We start from the raw sequence: 17,132 nt of genomic DNA, 5'->3' as shown, positions 1-17,132 counted from the left end.
AACCGAACTCAAAGATCAGGCGCGTGAAGTTACGGGAAGTGAGACGTAGAACATCCGAGAAATACTTTCAAAATAAAAGCTCCATCCGGCTAACCCAAGCATGTTAATACGTGGAGTAATAAAATCCAATAGAAGATTTATTGGATATTTAAACTGGCTGTAACGTTACCTTCGTTATAGGGATAATTAGGGTTTCAAAAAAGTAAAAAAAAAAAAAAAAGCAGAAAAAGCAAATTGACACTGTAAAAAAAGAATGATAATAAATACAACAAAAAAATAAAAAGGTGTGTAACAGAGACATGGCTCAAGAGAGGAAGGGTGGGCCCACACTGACTGCTTATGCAACAGGCGCAACATTTGCTACGCCCCTGTCCTAAGGTACCAAAGTTATATATTTCAGAGGGAATGGTGGATGACCTGATTTGTCATACAATCACATGCTGTGTAACTATTCTGTAGATATTAGGACGGACTTTGATTATGCCTCACACATTTTAGCAGTTCTTTTGAAAAGCAAATTTCAACATTTTATTTTGAAAGGTTTCCTATTTTCAGTTTTGGTCTAGTTTTCCATGGAAAACTTGACAAAGATAAAGACAAAACACTGGGTTTTGTAGTTTTTTGCAAAACTATTCTGAACACCAAATAAAGGAGAAAACGCACTACAAAGAACAATATTAAGACTTTATTATAGTCAGTATTTAGTAAGATAAATTTGCTCCACACTGTATAAACCTGAGTAAACATTGCATAGAACTTGGAAAAAAAACATCAAAACAGATAAATTAGTATTTATTGGAGAAAAAAAAGGTGAATAGCATTTCCCTGATGGCTACAATCCGAAACGGTGTGGATCAAACCTTTACACAATTTGTGAGACACCACTGATGAACACCACTCATATAAATTCAGAGTGCACTGTCATAATGCAGCCACTCTTGGATGGACACTGAGAAATGAGAGCTGCAGTGATTCTAACAGGATCATCTTGTGGCTAATGGCTGGTGCTCAGTTAAACATACAAACAAAATGCATTTTAGGATAATATACTAATGGTTAGTGTTTAATGTCAAACAATCAAACTGTCTTTCTACCTTAAATTTGCATTAATCAGCTTTAAAATAAGTGACTATAACACTAAATTTATGCAGACTGCATATTTGACAATGGGAGAAGAAGTCATTCATATTGTCCTGTGACTGTATTTAATCCTTTCATGACTCATTTTTAGTTATAATATTGCACAGTTGGAGAATTTGCACTAATGCTGCACTTACAATTCAATTATATTTTTGTCCAAATTAGAGAGACAGTTTACCATATTTTGCCAAGCTGTTACATTGTGCCCAGTAATCTCAGGTGCACCAGGATGTCTAGTGTCGTGACAAAGTCTGTATTGCTGATTTAAACAGGGAAGCCTGACTAGTTGTTCCTGGATGGGTGATATCTTCTGTCTCTGTGCTCTCAGGGCTTACGCAGTGTGGGCCTCATAGTGACGAAGGGAAAGTTGTAGGTGTGTGGGAGCCCCTGATGAGTCGTGAGGTTGAAGGATTGCCATGAGAATGGACGCAGGCCCCCCTGCGTCGTGGGGCCATTTACTGCCTCCGCTACCAGCTGGACAGCCATCTGGTAGTCCGTCACCTGTACCATGAGATAGATGGGTGAGGAGGGCACAAAGGAAAGAGTGAGCAACAGGAAGGAAGTGAGGTCGCTTAATATGGTTCGGAAATCTAATAGACATCCATGAAGACATTTCTGCTGCCGTTAATGGAATTTAGTCATTCAGAATCCGCAGTTAACTTATAATGGTTGTGTTCAATCAGTGTTTGTTCTATGTTATATTTAAATTGCTGATTGCTCTTTTTTTTTAGAGTGGAAACCGTTGATGTAAGCAACAGACTGTCAAAATTATTTCCATGTTTGCAGCTCTTTAAGGCAGGGTACATATGTACATATTCTAAAATCTGGCATCTTTGATTGAAACATGTGCAGTTTACATTGCTTTAAACATTATACCAATGAAGCATTGGCATGTTAGCATTGTCATTGTGAGCATGTTAGCCGCCATCAGCTAGCTAGGCTGTAAACTATAGTCTTGTTGAACAAAGAATATAGTAAAATTATCAAATATCTCAACACAACAGGTAAAGACAGTAAAATATCATTGCAAGTTTTACAAACATTTTAGAAAGTTGGGGGCAGAGATAGTGGCACTTCTGGGTGGGAGGGCTGGTACAATATAATCGAATTCCTGAAATTCAGTTTTGGCTTTTTGTTTTGGTGTGCCACTCCAAGATTTTCCGTGACCCCATCTGCCAACCCCTATGAAACATTTCTGGGGGTGCCACCCACTGACAGTGGTGCCTAGCCAATAAACAATATCAAACAAAAGGCGAAATCATTCCGATACAAAAACACATAAATGCACCCAAAACAAGTCTGTATTAATTTTGTAAAATAATTTTTTTAATGTACATAATCTTAAACTTGATTGGGGCACTGATGTGCTAATGACCTCTGACCTTAGTGTCATAGCACCCTCCTGGACGTGGTCTCCTTGGTCTCAGGTCGTTCCGACAACAGATGGTTTTACATGGATGGCCCTTGGAGTAGGGATCTCTCTTGTAGTCTGAAATAGAATCAGTCTGACCTAAGTCACGCTGCTTACTGTCTGAAAATAGCAACAATATCCTGAATTATTTGTGTGTTGTTTTCTGTCACATCCCTGAAGCCCTTTGAGTTCAGGAAAGGATATGAAATATGAGGAATGCATGACTTATTGTTGTTACCTACTGTTGTATCTCATGATGTGTTTGAGGGAGCTGAGGTCAGACACCTTGGCCTGGTCCCTGCGGAGGATTTTGGCTCGGGGACAGAGGTCGTAAGAGAAATCCTCTCCGTATCTTTTCCACATCACACCGTACCCACTCAGGTTGTAGATTTCAGCATGAAATGGTATGTTGTATGATGGCCAATAACCTGCCAAATGCAGCACACCAAAGGTGGAGGATGTCCAGACAAACACCACCTAAACAGCCATCCTGGATAAAACCAATAAACCTATAGGCCTATGTTTTATTTCTTACCTCTGCGTAAAGCTTGAGTCTGATCAGAGTGCATCACCTTCCCAGGAATCTGCTCCACCACAGTCAGAGCTCCATCCCTGATACTGTGACCCAGAGAAACCCTGTCGAGGTCCACCACCATGTACTGGCTGTTATATGTACCTAAAACACAGAGGGGGACATGCTCTGTTTCCTGCCTCACAGGCACAAAGAATCCTCATGGTTTTTGAAGTCAGTATCACTATAAATGATTAACCTAAACTAGTGGTTTTGCATGTTTTAGCCACAAATTACACAAATTTTACATATTTCCAGAGAATGCTGATAGCTCTACAGCAGACACTGGTTGTCTTGGTTTGTGTTAGGTTTGTTTTGGGGGTTTTTCTGTCTCTCTCCTTCCCCTCCCCATTCTGTTTTACTCTCCCTGCAGTGTGTGTGTGTGGCAGGAGGCATGGCTGGTTTTCCTCTCTCTCCCTGAGATTTGGCAGACGAGGCACACCTGGCTGCAATCTCCACTAATCAACCCTCCACATAAGCCTGGTCATGACTCCACTCCTGTGCCAGATAATTCCGTCCTGTTCGGTAGTGTCACACGGTTTTTGCAGTTTGTTCTCCAGTGATTTTGAAGAGTTTTGCTGTTTGAAACTTCTCAGCTCCTTACCAGTGTTTCTCTTGTGTTTTTTCAGTGTGTGCCTCGCTGCCTGCGTCAGCCACCAGTGCCTCTGCTCTCCAGCGCTTTTTTCCTGTGTGAAGCTGGATATTTTTGCAAGCTCGGACGCCTCTCCAGCTCCCAAGCCGGCCTGTCTCCTGTCGCCACCACCTGTGTCTTTTGCCTACCTTTTTCATTAAATACCCTCAAACTTCATACCTGTGTTTGTCCCTGCCTCAGTTGGTCCAGAACTCAAACCCGTCCCCCAACAGTATGTTCTCTTTACCATTATTATTGGTCATGGTTACATCATAATAGCGTGGTACTAAAGCCTGGATCATCATTAAAACTGTCCTTGCTGCCACTTTCAAGGACACTCTGACAGATCAGAAATAAAGGGAAGTCGGTAAAAAGCGGTTGTGTTGATGGAAAAGTGAAACTTGTGTGACAGTCATCATTTGATTTACATGAAATTTACATGGCGTGGTCTCCAATTGATATAGATCAACATGAACTATAATTAGTATTTGTTTTCTAGCACCACATAGTGAATACAGGAAGGAACAAAATTTGCATTGGGTTATTTCCAGCTCACACACTCCACGCAGGAAATACCAGTTAAGTGTCCGACTCTACAGAAATGCACAGCCGCACTGTTCAGCGTCTTGCTAGTACCCATGGCGTCTTCTTCTTCCTTCTCAAAATGAATCACATTTTTGCATTTTTCCAAAACTCACAAAACTTCGCACACACATCAGAAGGGGTGCAAAATGTGATATTTTATTAAATAAAGGAACCATTATTATTGTTCTTTTATTCCTTGAAATTAATCACATTTTTGAGGGGTTAAAGGGGCTCCAAAACTCACAAAACTTTGCACACACATCAGAACCAGTGGCTGCACTGTAACCAACTGTGCTTTGAGCTTAAAGGCTATGTCAAGTATTGGACAAATTAAAAATTTTGGCCTGCTGGTGGTGCGAAAGAAAAGGTCAGAGAATCACCAAAGTCAGTAGGATTTATCCTCTTGGGACCACGAATGTCTGCATAAGATTTCACTGCAATCCATCAATCAGTAAAGATATTTGAATCTGTATTTAGGTAATGGACCAACATTGCCAGTCCTAGAGCCATGCTGCTAGCCGGCTAAAGAATTCCTTAAAGGGATAGTGCACCCAAAAATGAAAATTCAGCCATTATCTACTCACCCATATGCCGAGGGAGGCTCAGGTGAAGTTTTAGAGTCCTCACATCCCTTGCGGAGATCCAAGGGGAGAGGGGGTAGCAACACGACTCCACTTAATGGAGGCTTACGGCGCCCCAGATTCAAACGTTCAAAAACGCTTGCGCGCGAGACCAGGGAAAGCACGTGAACACACATGAAAGCGTTGCCCATGTCTCACGGTCTCGCGCAAGCACGCACACGTGGGCACTGTGCACAGAGAAGCAGTTAGAGCTACAGGCTACAATGAGGCTAAAAATAGAGTTCAAATGTCGGGGCTTCAGGACACTTGGATCACTACAGACGAGCAGTATGGAGATATTTTGTGGTTTCAATTATGTATTTTTGGACGTTTGAATCTGGGGCGCTGTAAGCCTCCATTAGGTGGAGTTGTGTTGCTACCCCCTCTCCCCTTGGATCTCCACAAGGGATGTGAGGACTCTGAAACTTCACCTGAGCCTCCCTCGGCATATAGATGAGTAGATAATGGCTGAATTTTCATTTTTGGATGCACTATCCCTTTAAGCTAGCTGCTGAAAAGGAGCGTCAAACACAATGATCTTCCAAATATCAGATATCAACACATCCTTGAACACACCAACAGGTAAAGTCAGACTGTCTCTGTGAGCACTGCAATAATGTATTGGCATAAACTCACTACTTTCTACGAAGAAGGAAGTTAATTTTAAAACTTCCTTTAATCTTTGGAAAGTTTGCATTGACATAAAACCTACATGATTTGGACCAAAAGATGCACACCTACCACAATAGTATAGTGGGTTTATGTAATACAAAAAAAAGTTGCATTATTATCTAGTTGCATTGCTTCCAGTGTGTGATTTGCACAGGAAAAATAACATGCACAGTCCTGCATGTGCCTGAGGGATCTGACACTAGAGATGGTTAACTTCTGGCTCTGGAGTCACTGACTTGCACAGACAATAAATCCCTAACCTAACCCTGTCTACGTCAAGATTAAGAACAGGCAAAGGTAAAGGCTCTCATGCCTGCAGGCCACCACAACAGTTTGGCAGGACTGGATAGTATGAGAGCAGACGCTGTTGGGTGATGAGAGGACTTTCAGTCTCAAGAACACTCTGTCCTGTTCTCCTGTGCCCTCCCATAGCAACATGACGTGAAAGATCAAAGCAGCTGCCCAATTAACACAAGTGTCATGTAATGAGAAGGATGGTCTGTTTGGGAGTCTGGTAAATCTCTATGGAAATTTGTCCTGTGAATTTTTACATAGTCAGGGTTTTAGCTCCAGACCAAGGTAATTCATCATTCATGCCTTTCTGCAAGTCTGATTTTCTTCCTGTCTGTTCTTAATTCTCTGCCCTGTCCCATCTTACTATTACTCAAATATAGGTTACATTAATTGTTAAAGTAAAAGTACTCATATTCATGTCCCCCTGAGGATGGACTGTAATAACTTTGGTGAGCCCCTGACTTTTTCTACAGCGCCACAAGCAGGTAAAAGTTCTCCCCTTATCCTGTGAAATATCTCAACGTCTGTTTAATGAATTGGCACATAATTTGGTGCAGACATTCATGGTCCGCAGGGGATGAACTCTACCAACTTCTGTGAAATGTCTCAACAACTAATGGACAGATTTTTGTGACATTTAGTACTGATGTTCATGCCCCCCACAGGATAAAGTGTAATAACGTTGGTGATCCCCAGTTTCCGCAGCCATTGGCTTGATGTGGATATCCAGATGACAGCCAAGACTTTCTCTTCCATGCGCCGGTTATTGATAACTGTCTGATTAGCAATTTGAGACGTTGTATACACAGAGTCATGGTATCTTCATATGAATGCAGATAAAAACAAAAAAATAGAAGCTGATAAAAAGTCCTCGGACAATAGCTGATGGGTTCCGAGAATGCATTTCGGCCTATGAGGTCTGTCTCTTTTGCTCTTCACATAGACTGTTTACCTTCATGCAACCAAAGCCTACTCAAACAGCATTGGTCAATAGTACAAACATAAATCTAGACACTTTCGCCATGGATGTATAACAAGAATCGGATACAGTGTTTCCAGTCCAACAGAAGTGGCTATCTTCTGCTGGCTGAGGAGCTAACGTCTGGTTTAGCCCTCTTCTATCTTGAATGGGGATAAAATAGTTTAGTCATGCAGCTCTTCTAGACTTGAGAAAGGTTATCAGACCAAATGGATCATATCCCAATAGTGAAATGAGTCATTTTCATATCCACTCATTCATAGACGTCTCTTTCACAATGTAAGTCTATGGCATCACATGACAAACCTGGAACTTGTAATTCCACATTTGGCCACTAAGTAAAATTGGCTTCAAAGCCCAGCACTTTTCATGGGGGTCTGGCTTTTGATACCAAAATCTTGTCTTTTTGCCCACAGATTCTACAAAAGTATGCAGATATCTCTTTATATTAATGATCCCCTGACCTTTTCTCTATATATTTGATTGTTTATTTAAATTACCTTCTCAGTATTGATACCTAGTAGGCCACTATCCGCTGGCACTGATTAGTCATGGTTGATCTTTAGTCTGTCAGCCATTTCTTCGGTTGTGAGATGATCGAGTCTACATAATAATATGCGAGGCAGGCAGAAGCTATAATCCGTATGATCAAAATGTTTGCTCAGGCAAAGATAAGGGAGTTCTACATCATGTCATCTGCTAACATGTCTGGAGGGATTTAAGGGTTTAGAACAGATTCTGTTCAACTGAAGAGAGATTGGTGTATTCATGTATTTGAAAAGTGGGTAACAACTTTTCAAACTTAACCTACTTTGATTTAACTCACATTAAGAGGATTTTACCTGAGTTGTATTTGGAGAAGACGTGTGCCCACTCCTCTCCGCTGTGCGCCAGGCTGTTGGCCAGGCGGACTCTCTGCCAGGCCAGTAGGCTGTGAGGGCTGAGCTGGGAGAACAGAGAGGCGTTGAAAACACCAATGGAGGTCTGAGTCATCAGCAGGCCGCTCCCAAGCAGGTAGAAGTCATCCAGAGACATCAGGAAGCCTGGAAGAGGGGGAGGAGGAGGAGGAGGTGGTGGTTTTAGGGTCATGTTAGGGAAATACTCGAGACACATGAGCTAATAAACAATAATAATAAATAACAAGAATACAGTTTGTGCAAATTTGCAAATTTAATCTAATGTTGCCTATAGGAAGATCCACCACTGCTTACTGGTATTACTATAACTACATACAGAAAGACATACTTCTGGTTCTTTTAACACTTGCTACTACTTCCGCTGCTGCTACTACTATTATTAATGCTTATACAATACAGCCGCTGCTATCAATAATGTAAATCATAGGCAGAGGAATATTTCCACCACCCCCACATCCACCTCTACATAATGTATCTGCATCTGTTCTTGTTCTGTTGGCCCCGACCTGCTGCTGTGTACGCTGAATGTTTCACATTGTCAGAGAGAAAGCAGCTTAAGAAGGCTGCAGGGGTCACACACCACCTCCAGTGGCAGGGGTGTATTTCATCTCTTCGTTTTAATATAATGAAGTGATATCCTTGGCCTGCTGGTCTCTAAAAATAGTGCATTAAAACCACTGTTCTGATAGCAACGGAGCCCGTAAGAGGATTTTTATGGCCCGGACCACTCTGCAAATCTTTGCCCACAAAATTACTCAGCCTCCTCTGACTCAACGGTGAGGGAATACATCATTGTTTCTCTGTTTTGTACACACACGGCGGTGGATGGTTCCTCGTCACTGACTAAGCTGTGTGCTTAGCAGAAGAATTACTTTCAGTAGGCAAGAGAATGTACATTAAGGATTTGGGTTAAGTCCCTGATGTCAGTGTTTATATTTTCCAAGATGGAAATGAAACCATGTGGATTAATAAGGACAAGCAGTTCACCTCTGCGCAGGGCTTTAAAAGAAAGCTGTGTATCGCTGTAACATAGGTTGACAAACTGGAGAAGGAGAGAGTGTAAATACAGGCTGTGCAACTCATAAGTGAGACACTGTACTTTGTGCAAGTGTGTGTACCAGGGTAGCTGCTGAATGACATCTTTCCGGTGGCGGTGTGTGTGTCAGACACCCTGATATCCCAGTGTTTATAGATTCGCATGGTGGCTGCATACGTGTACCAGCTAGAGTGGCCAAACAGTAGGTTTTCAAAGCCTGGCAGCACCTTGGACACAGAGGAGGGAGAGAACAGGTTGTGGTGAGGGTTGTGTGCATGTTGTGTCTGACGTTGGCAGTAATAAAACAGTGGACTATTTAGGGCATGTATGCAATTTACTGAATCACTATTACTATCACAATTGTTATAACTGTAATTTCCTGACCGAATTTTGAACAGTCCAATAATTTGGCTTATGATTTAGCACCTGCAGAACTATGACATTCCCAACAGCTGTACTTTGCATTAAGTGCTAATAAGAAAATGTTTGCATGACAGCAACATTAAAGGAATACTTCGCCCACAATACGATTGTTTGAATGTCATTAACTCGCCCTTGTGTTACATGGAATTCTGAAAAAAAAAAGTTGTTTTTCTTTCATGCCTCATGCCAGTGAATGAAGAATCCATAAACAGAAAATTCATAGGGGTCCATGTTTAACAACAGCACGACTATATCAAAACATCCATTTACAAACTCTCACACAACTCGTGCAGTATATTTTAAGTCTCATTTATCCAGTCTTATGCTCAATACTTCCCAAACATATGCATTTTTGCAAAAACCTTACTATTTAAAACTTCACTATATCCACTACAGATTACTGAATACATGCTCTCAAATGTAATTTGTAATGTATTCCATTAGATTACTCAAACTAAGTAACGTATTCTATATACTTAGATTACTTACTACTCATTTGACTGGGTCTTACTTTTCTGTGCTGAAAACACGCTGGCTGTGCACCTCTACTGCCATTGTCATGTAGCGATGCACTGCAAACACTTGTTAAAAATCTTTACATGCAAAATGCATGCCTCATATGAATTTTACACTGTGTCCTAATAGTAAGTGAGCATCCCTCTCTGTCCACACTAAATCTTTTGAATATGCACTTCCACAAGTAGGTTGTGATGGTCATTTACCAGTAACTTTCTTTCCCTGACAATGTCCCTTCAGTCAGCTCTCACCTTATTTAGGTTTTTGTAGTGAAATGAGGAGGTGTTGTGTAGATAATGTCTCATTTCAACTTCATAAATTAGCTGCTCCTTTAAAAGCGATCGACAGATCGATAGAAAAAGGGCAACTGACAAAAGGTTCAGCTCGAAACATCAGCGCTGCATTGCTCGCAGTCAGTTAGAACATTCCAGTAGAAAACAATACAATCAAACTGAAGTTCGCACTGCATTCAGAAAGGACATGGTGTTAGAACAAATATAACAAAAACAAATAATGTAATCTCTTCAAATAATCAATATTTAAAGACAGTAACCATATTCAGAATACTACCAATTTAAACTGTAGCTGAACTGTAACGGAACAGAGTTACTCCTATTTTTGATTTAGATATATAACGCCATTACTTCTATTCCATTACAGCCTCCATTGCATTCCAAAGGAGCATGCTGCTCACATGCAAAAGTGCTTTAAATATTAAGGTTTTAATGAAAATGCATGTGGTTGGGAAGAGCTGAGCATACAACTGAATAAATGAGCCTTGGGTTATTCTTCACAAGGTGTGTGAGAGTTTATCAATGGGTGTTTTGATATAGTTTTGGTGTGGAACCCTATGGCTTCAATTCATCAAGAATTTTCTTGTTATTTGATCCCTCATTCACCATGGAGGCATGTAAGAAAATCAAAGTTTCTTTGCATGAATCTAGTGTAACACTGGGTGACTAATTGATATACACATGATCATTTTTGGGTTGAAGTATTCCTTTAAGGCTCCTGTAATGAAACGAGAAAAGAATAATGAAGTCTCATTAATTAAAACCTAATGATGTGATTGCAATGCATCACTCAATCTTCTCCATTCCATTTGTACTTTGTTTTGCCTGAATGAGTGCAGGTGGAAGAGAAAACATCCTCCTCCCAGTGGCCTTTTGCACTCATCGACACACTTCAGAAGAGGAACCCCCATGCACAAGGACCCACAATAAAACTAATTAGGCGTCAAGGCCTCCCAAGTGCTCCTTCACAGCTTGAGCCAAATGAGCTTGGCCTAACCTTAATGAGAGCAGTGCAGTGGCCCATTCCTGGCATCCTAAAAGTGCCGGTCCCTGTGGAGGAGTTGGAGCGAGGCGTCAGAGCTGGGATGAGGTCCAGGAGGTCGCCGACGCCATTCAGAAACTGGAAGGTGAACGCTGACAGAGGCTGGGGAGAGAGGGCGGAGGTGGCAGAGATGACTGAGATGGTACTGTGACAACTCTCTCACCAGCTCTCTAAACACACACACACATTCACACACCTCTCTATGTTTGCTTTTGGCCCACTCTGCAGCTCCGGCGTGGAGTCCGTCCAGCTGGGCCAGGATCAGTCCCAGATGCTTCCACAGGGGGTCACTGTATCTCTTCAGTTTCACCTGCTCTCTGGCCCACTGGTCCTGTTTGCTGCGGATAATTCAGACAGCTGAGAGCCACTTTAGACTGTTTCTGTCACTAATGAGTGCTTTTGGCAGCTTCTTTTGATTTAGCTGTCCATCTGAGTACAAAATTATAGCATTCACTGCATGCATAAATGTCAATTTCACAATTGGTGTTTACCAAATATGAGACAATTCTGCTAAAGCTGACGGTGAGTCATCAATCAAAATCTTAAAATTTGAATTTCTACAAATAAAAATACTAAAATAAATACAAATATAAAGTATTTCACATAGGCAGATCACACTGGGCCCCTGGGCACAGACACACAGACGGCCCACCACCTCTGCTACATAGGAGCAAGAAACAGAGACTGTGTAGTTGTTTGTTGTTTGGCTGTTTTGTGTCTTTTTGTGGTTGTTGTGCATCTCTCTGTGGTTTTGTGCTCTTTGTAGTTAATTTCTGTCCCTTTCTGATAAATTTGTGTTCTCTTTTGCGTCTGTGGTTGTTTTCCCCCTTTTGGTAGTTGTTTTGTGTCTCTTTTTTTGTCATTTTGTAGGCTTTTGTAGCCATTTTGTATTTATTTGTGGTTGTTTTGCCCCTTCTTATAGTTGTGTCAGTCTCTTTGTGTCTCTTTGCAGCTGTTTTGCATGTCTTTGTAGTTGTTTTGTGTTTCTTTGTGGTCATTGTCAATTTCGTCATGGCTGGTACGTGTTAATCTGAGTAACATTTTAAAGGTAAAGGGGCCTCTGACACTTTGGGCCCCTGGGCCTGTGCCCATTAGGCCCGTTCATTAATCCACCCTTGGTCTTTCAAACCCGTTTAGTCAGGTAAAAAAGTATCTCAACCACCGTAGGACATGATATCAGTTCAGTGAATCTCTCTTTTCTCTCATTCCTTGCAAGTTTCACAGACTGTTTCTCCGCAGCTGAAGGGAGGAACCTCTGGTATATTAAGAGTATTCTTAGCGTCTAATCTCAGTGTAAGCCATGGACATGAGCAGATGGTGGGACTGTACCTTAAAAACCTTTTCAGGGGATTCAAGACCTTCTCATCCTTTACGAGTTGAGGGTACATGTTGGAGTAATGATTGAACATCTGTCTGTGGAGAAAGAATAAGAAGACTGTGGGAATTAAACCATTTCTATGACACACCAAGTAAATACAGTTAGAGCTGCAGTTACTAAGGACACTGTCACAACTGTAGTCAGTACTGTAATCCAATTAATGAAACCAATGGTTCTCAACCTTTTTCGTATCAAGGAACCCAAAATGTATACACATTATGCCAAAGACCCCCATCTTCAGGGGCTTCCATCTGAAAAACATTAGGTTGTTTGATATAAATAAGCCCAGAATTCTCTATTTTCTGATTCAATATCTAGAACAAAGACTTGAACTGATGATGTGTTCAGGTGAGTTTGTCCGCCAGCAGCAAACTACAGGTGCGGCTGCGTGGGCTCAGAGAGTTTTAGTTTGAGATATTTCAAACAAGTCTGCTCGAGTTGGCCTGTGACACTCACCCAGCAGTGAGGTAACCCTCCAGGTACCCCGCTAGGAAGAAGGTGGTCTCATCCTCCTGTGTCATTCCCCCATGACCCGCGCAGATCTCCAAGACCCCCCATCCAGAGAGGAGCAGGGTGTCATTGAAGTAACCGTAGGCTCCCCCCTCTGTCTCCATCACCCCCTCTTTCAGGATCACACTTTTCTGGGCAACATCCCAGTACACAGTGGCCTCTTGGAGCTCTACCATTGTGTGAGGATTGACAGGGTTAAGGGGTTGAGGTTGAATAACACATATTATGTAACATAATGTCATGACACCAATTGAATGAACTATAAGGAAAACAGGACTTATAAATAAAAATAAATTGTTTTTTATTATTTGGTGACTTGACTTGTTACTGTTAAAGGAATATGACTCTGGGTTCACATTGATTAGTGTAGTTACTTGGACATACAGATAGAATTTAATGTAATATTTGAAGCTAAATCTGATTTCTAGCATGGGTAGGTATATACATACAAGTAAACATGAGCGATTTAGTAAATATAATATGACACAAAATAATTTATATGTTTAAAAAAAATATATAGCCTATATAAATAGAACAGTGCAGAATAGAACAAAGAAAAATATGATATAACACCTAACATTTAGATGACATGTTTGTATGATAACATGAAATGTATCTATTAAAATATAAACACCCAGCTTGTCTTTAACAGTAACCTAAAAGTAAGTTTAATTGTATTATGCTGGATTAAAAATAGGTTTCCCTTAAATTACTCACGGTTAGTTTGCACTGATGCGGCCAAAGTGCTCAGCAGGACGCACAGTTTGATGCTTTGCTTCTCCATGCCAGCTGATATTTTCCTGCGAATCTCTGCCTACTTTAATAAATATATGTCCTTGTTAAGAGTACTTCCAGTGAGGGCGCCGGGGATGGAGTGTGTTTTCAAGACCCGATGAAGCTCCGTTTTCCGGTTGCTGTTTGTTTTAGTTGCTTGAAACATTTTTCGTAACAACGATATGTCTCATAACATTCAGCTTCTCCGTTCCTGAGCAAAAGAATTCACCCCAGATGGGACTCGAACCCACAATCCCTGGCTTAGGAGGCCAGTGCCTTATCCATTAGGCCACTGGGGCGGTATGAAAGAGGGGCGGGGTCAACCTTATTTATATCCGTAACTACCGGTTGTTTATAAGTGGTATGTCTGTAGATATAATATTTGTAAAATTCAAAAGCTCCATTTTTACAAGTTGAGTTTCCGAAACAACATTTTTATTAATTTCTCTGAATATAAAATATATGCACGAATATAAACAGTTGGAAAGGTCGAGTGACGCGATCACCATGGTGATGCCTTTACGTTTCATGGATGGTTCCATTATCTCCTCTACATAGGGGTGTTTACATTAGCCGAATGTGACTTTACGATTAAAATATGCATAAAAGTTCCTAGGTAGAGCATTAAAGCATAGAATTTCATATTAAATACCGTAAACTTGTTGGTGTTGGTAAATCTTTTCCAGCTGCTTTGTATTAAAGCTGTGCAATATTTCACTGTGTTGCCCATTTCAGACTGGACTTTACACGCTTGCGCAGTAGCAAGTATGGTTTTGAGAGAAAAGAATTTCCACCGCTACGTTAGGAATTTAAATAAATAGTCTGTATGGAGGTAAATATATTAGATATATATTTTCAGTGACAAAACAACTACTAACCCGCCTGTGAGGCAGTCGACAGTTTCAATTTAATGTCAGGTATGGGTAGTACTCACAGCTAGCTAGTGTTAGCCACCTAGCATTAGCTTGGTAACGTGCCGTTAGCAACGATAAATACAGTCAACTGACTGTGGCGATGTGATGCTTCCGTCTGTAAAATACTAATGCTACTACTGTGTCCCATCTTTTATACAGGAACTTAAGAAGTCACTAAAGATGCCGCTCTTTGGAAACACATTCAGTCCGAAGAAGATTCCACCTCGCAAGTCTGCATCTCTGTCCAGCCTCCACACGGTGAGTTTAGAGACTTTGTGTTCTTAGGTAACGTCATTGTGCTAAAACCACTGTTTAAATAAAGTGTGCTGATGTAGAAGGTCAAATAAGGCTTATCTCTCATTGACCCTTTAATCTACACTGATCAACCAAGAGGATATACTGATGGGATAAACAAAAGCAAATGTGTTAAACACCTTGTTTTGGGAGGTGTGGATTATGCCAAAGGGACTGCATCTTGACATTGTGTAAGCATTCATTCATTCATTGCATGCAGAATGACCTATTGCATTTGTACCTCCTCATGTCTTAGTTGGATCGCTCAACAAGAGAAATAGAGCTGGGCCTTGAGTATGGACCTCCTGTGATGAACCTTGGAGGTCAGAGTTGGAAATTTGAAGATGGACAGTGGATATCAGGTAATGAGTTAAAAATGCTGATCTAAATCAGTGCAATGGGTGCTTCCACAGTTTACGTGCATAGAATCTCACCATTTCCGTGGTCTCTGAATGGCCAAAACAACATTAATTCCTGTTTTTTCTGTTTTTGGTGAACCAGAATCTGGTGGGAATGGGTCTGGTAGGGAACTGCAGCGGCTTAAGAAAAGAAATGTGCAGCTGGAGGAAGAGAACAACCTCTTGAAACTAAAGATTGAAATTCTCCTGGACATGGTAAGAGCTGAGCAGCTTTCATCATGCCTTAATATTCTCAGTAGCATTAAAGATGGAATATGCAAGTTTCTGCAAGCATGCTACTAATTTATTCTGGCCCCTTCCTCCTCTAACCTTTTTCAGACAGATGCAATGACCTTGGATAAACCTGTGTTTTTCATGTATGAATGGCTCAGGCAATCAGGTTCTATAACAATGCTTGCAACATAGGTTTAACACAAGTCAAACACTGCTTGGATTAATTCTAAAAGTTTGCGTAATACATTTTAATATACACTCAATTTCCAGTCGATGGGTATCAGAAGCAGTTGATATTAGATGTCATTTATCATCCTACAAAATCTGTTAAATGACTGATATTTAATCTTTCCCTCCTAGTTGACAGAGACGACTGTTGAGTACCATCTGATAGAAAAAGAAGTGGAAGATATAAAGACCCAACACCGAAGGAAGAAATGACAAATCTGATCCAGTGCCTTCATCATGGAAAATGTTTATTTGCAGACAGTTTGAAGTTTGCTGATGTAAAAAGAAGTGTTACTTTGTTTTTGTTTTGTTTGCTCATAACTACAGAGATAAAGTAATGAGCCCATTTTTTTTTTTTGCATAATGAGGATTCTTGTGCTGTAGATCTTGGCACTGCTTGTAGTTAAAAGCAGCTGCCTTTCAATCAGATTTAGTGTCTTCTTTTATTTGTCATGTCCTGCATTTGTAACTGTAAATCTGAAACAACTGTGAACATCTTTGTTCAATGCACTACATCTTCTTCTACATCTTTTACATATATATGACGAGTGTTGTCTGACTGTTTCTTCTTATGTTTTTTTGTATTTACTGTATTTTCTATCTAGATTAAAAGTAAAAGCCATTACAGGGAGTGCGCAGTTTTTTCACTCAGTTTTCAGAATATTGCTAAAACCACATATTAGACTGAAAGTTTGTTGTGTCATAATCAGTGACACATTCACAAGAAGACGAGGATAAATCTGAGTTTTTACAGCATATTGTAAACTATTTTCACTCCTTATCCAGCTCCACCTGTGCTGCCTGCTCTTGCTTAAATAATCCTAATAAATTAAAAGTTTATTCTTGACCTTGGGGACAGTAGTTTGACTCTCAAAGGCTACTTGCTGGTTTTTTGCAGAGCTTTTTGGTCAAAATGCTGGTAATGTTTATTACAACATTAGAATTAGATCGTGATAATGTAATGCCTTTACACCAACCTGCATAGAAGATCTTGGCTCTTTATTCTCTTCTGCATTGCTCATATTTTTATGACACTAATATTCCCCATATCATGATGTAATGATCACATTCTTATCCATTCTGAAAAGTAGTTTGGAATTTCATTGCTCTTGTGAGAGTGCACCTCTCAAAATGGGACTTTTTCTTCAAAGTACAACTGCATATCATGATAATATACTGTATTAAAATTAATAATGGGTTCCTGTCAATGAAAGGTACGGCCTTTCATGAGTAAGTTTGACCCTCTTTATCTAATTGATGGCTGTACATGTA

The 17,132-nt window shown here is 40.5% G+C and overlaps 2 protein-coding genes and 1 non-coding gene across 4 annotated transcripts; 1 reads left to right on the top strand and 2 right to left on the bottom strand.

The window, feature by feature from the left end:
* Positions 1 to 689: 689 nt before the first annotated feature.
* plbd1b (phospholipase B domain containing 1b) lies at positions 690 to 13,802 on the bottom strand. Its single transcript, XM_050059246.1, has 11 exons — positions 13,736 to 13,802; positions 12,965 to 13,187; positions 12,460 to 12,543; positions 11,327 to 11,468; positions 11,086 to 11,232; positions 8,939 to 9,083; positions 7,746 to 7,946; positions 3,087 to 3,227; positions 2,794 to 2,979; positions 2,523 to 2,629; positions 690 to 1,641 (listed from the first exon to the last, which is right to left on the bottom strand). The coding sequence occupies exons 1-11, from the start codon at positions 13,800 to 13,802 to the stop codon at positions 1,465 to 1,467; spliced, it is 1,620 nt and encodes a 539-aa protein (XP_049915203.1). The 3' UTR covers positions 690 to 1,464.
* A 216-nt stretch (positions 13,803 to 14,018) lies between these two features.
* Positions 14,019 to 14,091, bottom strand: trnar-ccu (transfer RNA arginine (anticodon CCU)). The gene has a single exon. It is a non-coding gene; the product is annotated as a tRNA-Arg (tRNA).
* A 425-nt stretch (positions 14,092 to 14,516) lies between these two features.
* On the top strand, positions 14,517 to 16,485 carry cby1 (chibby homolog 1 (Drosophila)). Of its 2 annotated transcripts, none has more exons than XM_050059271.1 (5): positions 14,517 to 14,624; positions 14,866 to 14,964; positions 15,257 to 15,362; positions 15,502 to 15,614; positions 15,993 to 16,485. In XM_050059271.1, the coding sequence occupies exons 1-5, from the start codon at positions 14,619 to 14,621 to the stop codon at positions 16,071 to 16,073; spliced, it is 405 nt and encodes a 134-aa protein (XP_049915228.1). In that variant the 5' UTR covers positions 14,517 to 14,618; the 3' UTR covers positions 16,074 to 16,485. The 2 variants fall into 2 exon arrangements, with proteins under 2 accessions (XP_049915228.1, XP_049915229.1); XM_050059272.1 differs by having other exon boundaries at positions 14,534 to 14,709.
* The last annotated feature ends 647 nt before the right edge of the window (positions 16,486 to 17,132 follow it).

Source organism: Epinephelus moara, chromosome 13, assembly GCF_006386435.1.
Source record: "Epinephelus moara isolate mb chromosome 13, YSFRI_EMoa_1.0, whole genome shotgun sequence".
Classification (NCBI taxonomy): domain Eukaryota; kingdom Metazoa; phylum Chordata; class Actinopteri; order Perciformes; family Serranidae; genus Epinephelus; species Epinephelus moara.
Note: the sequence above shows the minus strand (reverse complement) of the source record. Positions and strands in the feature narration are given on the sequence as shown.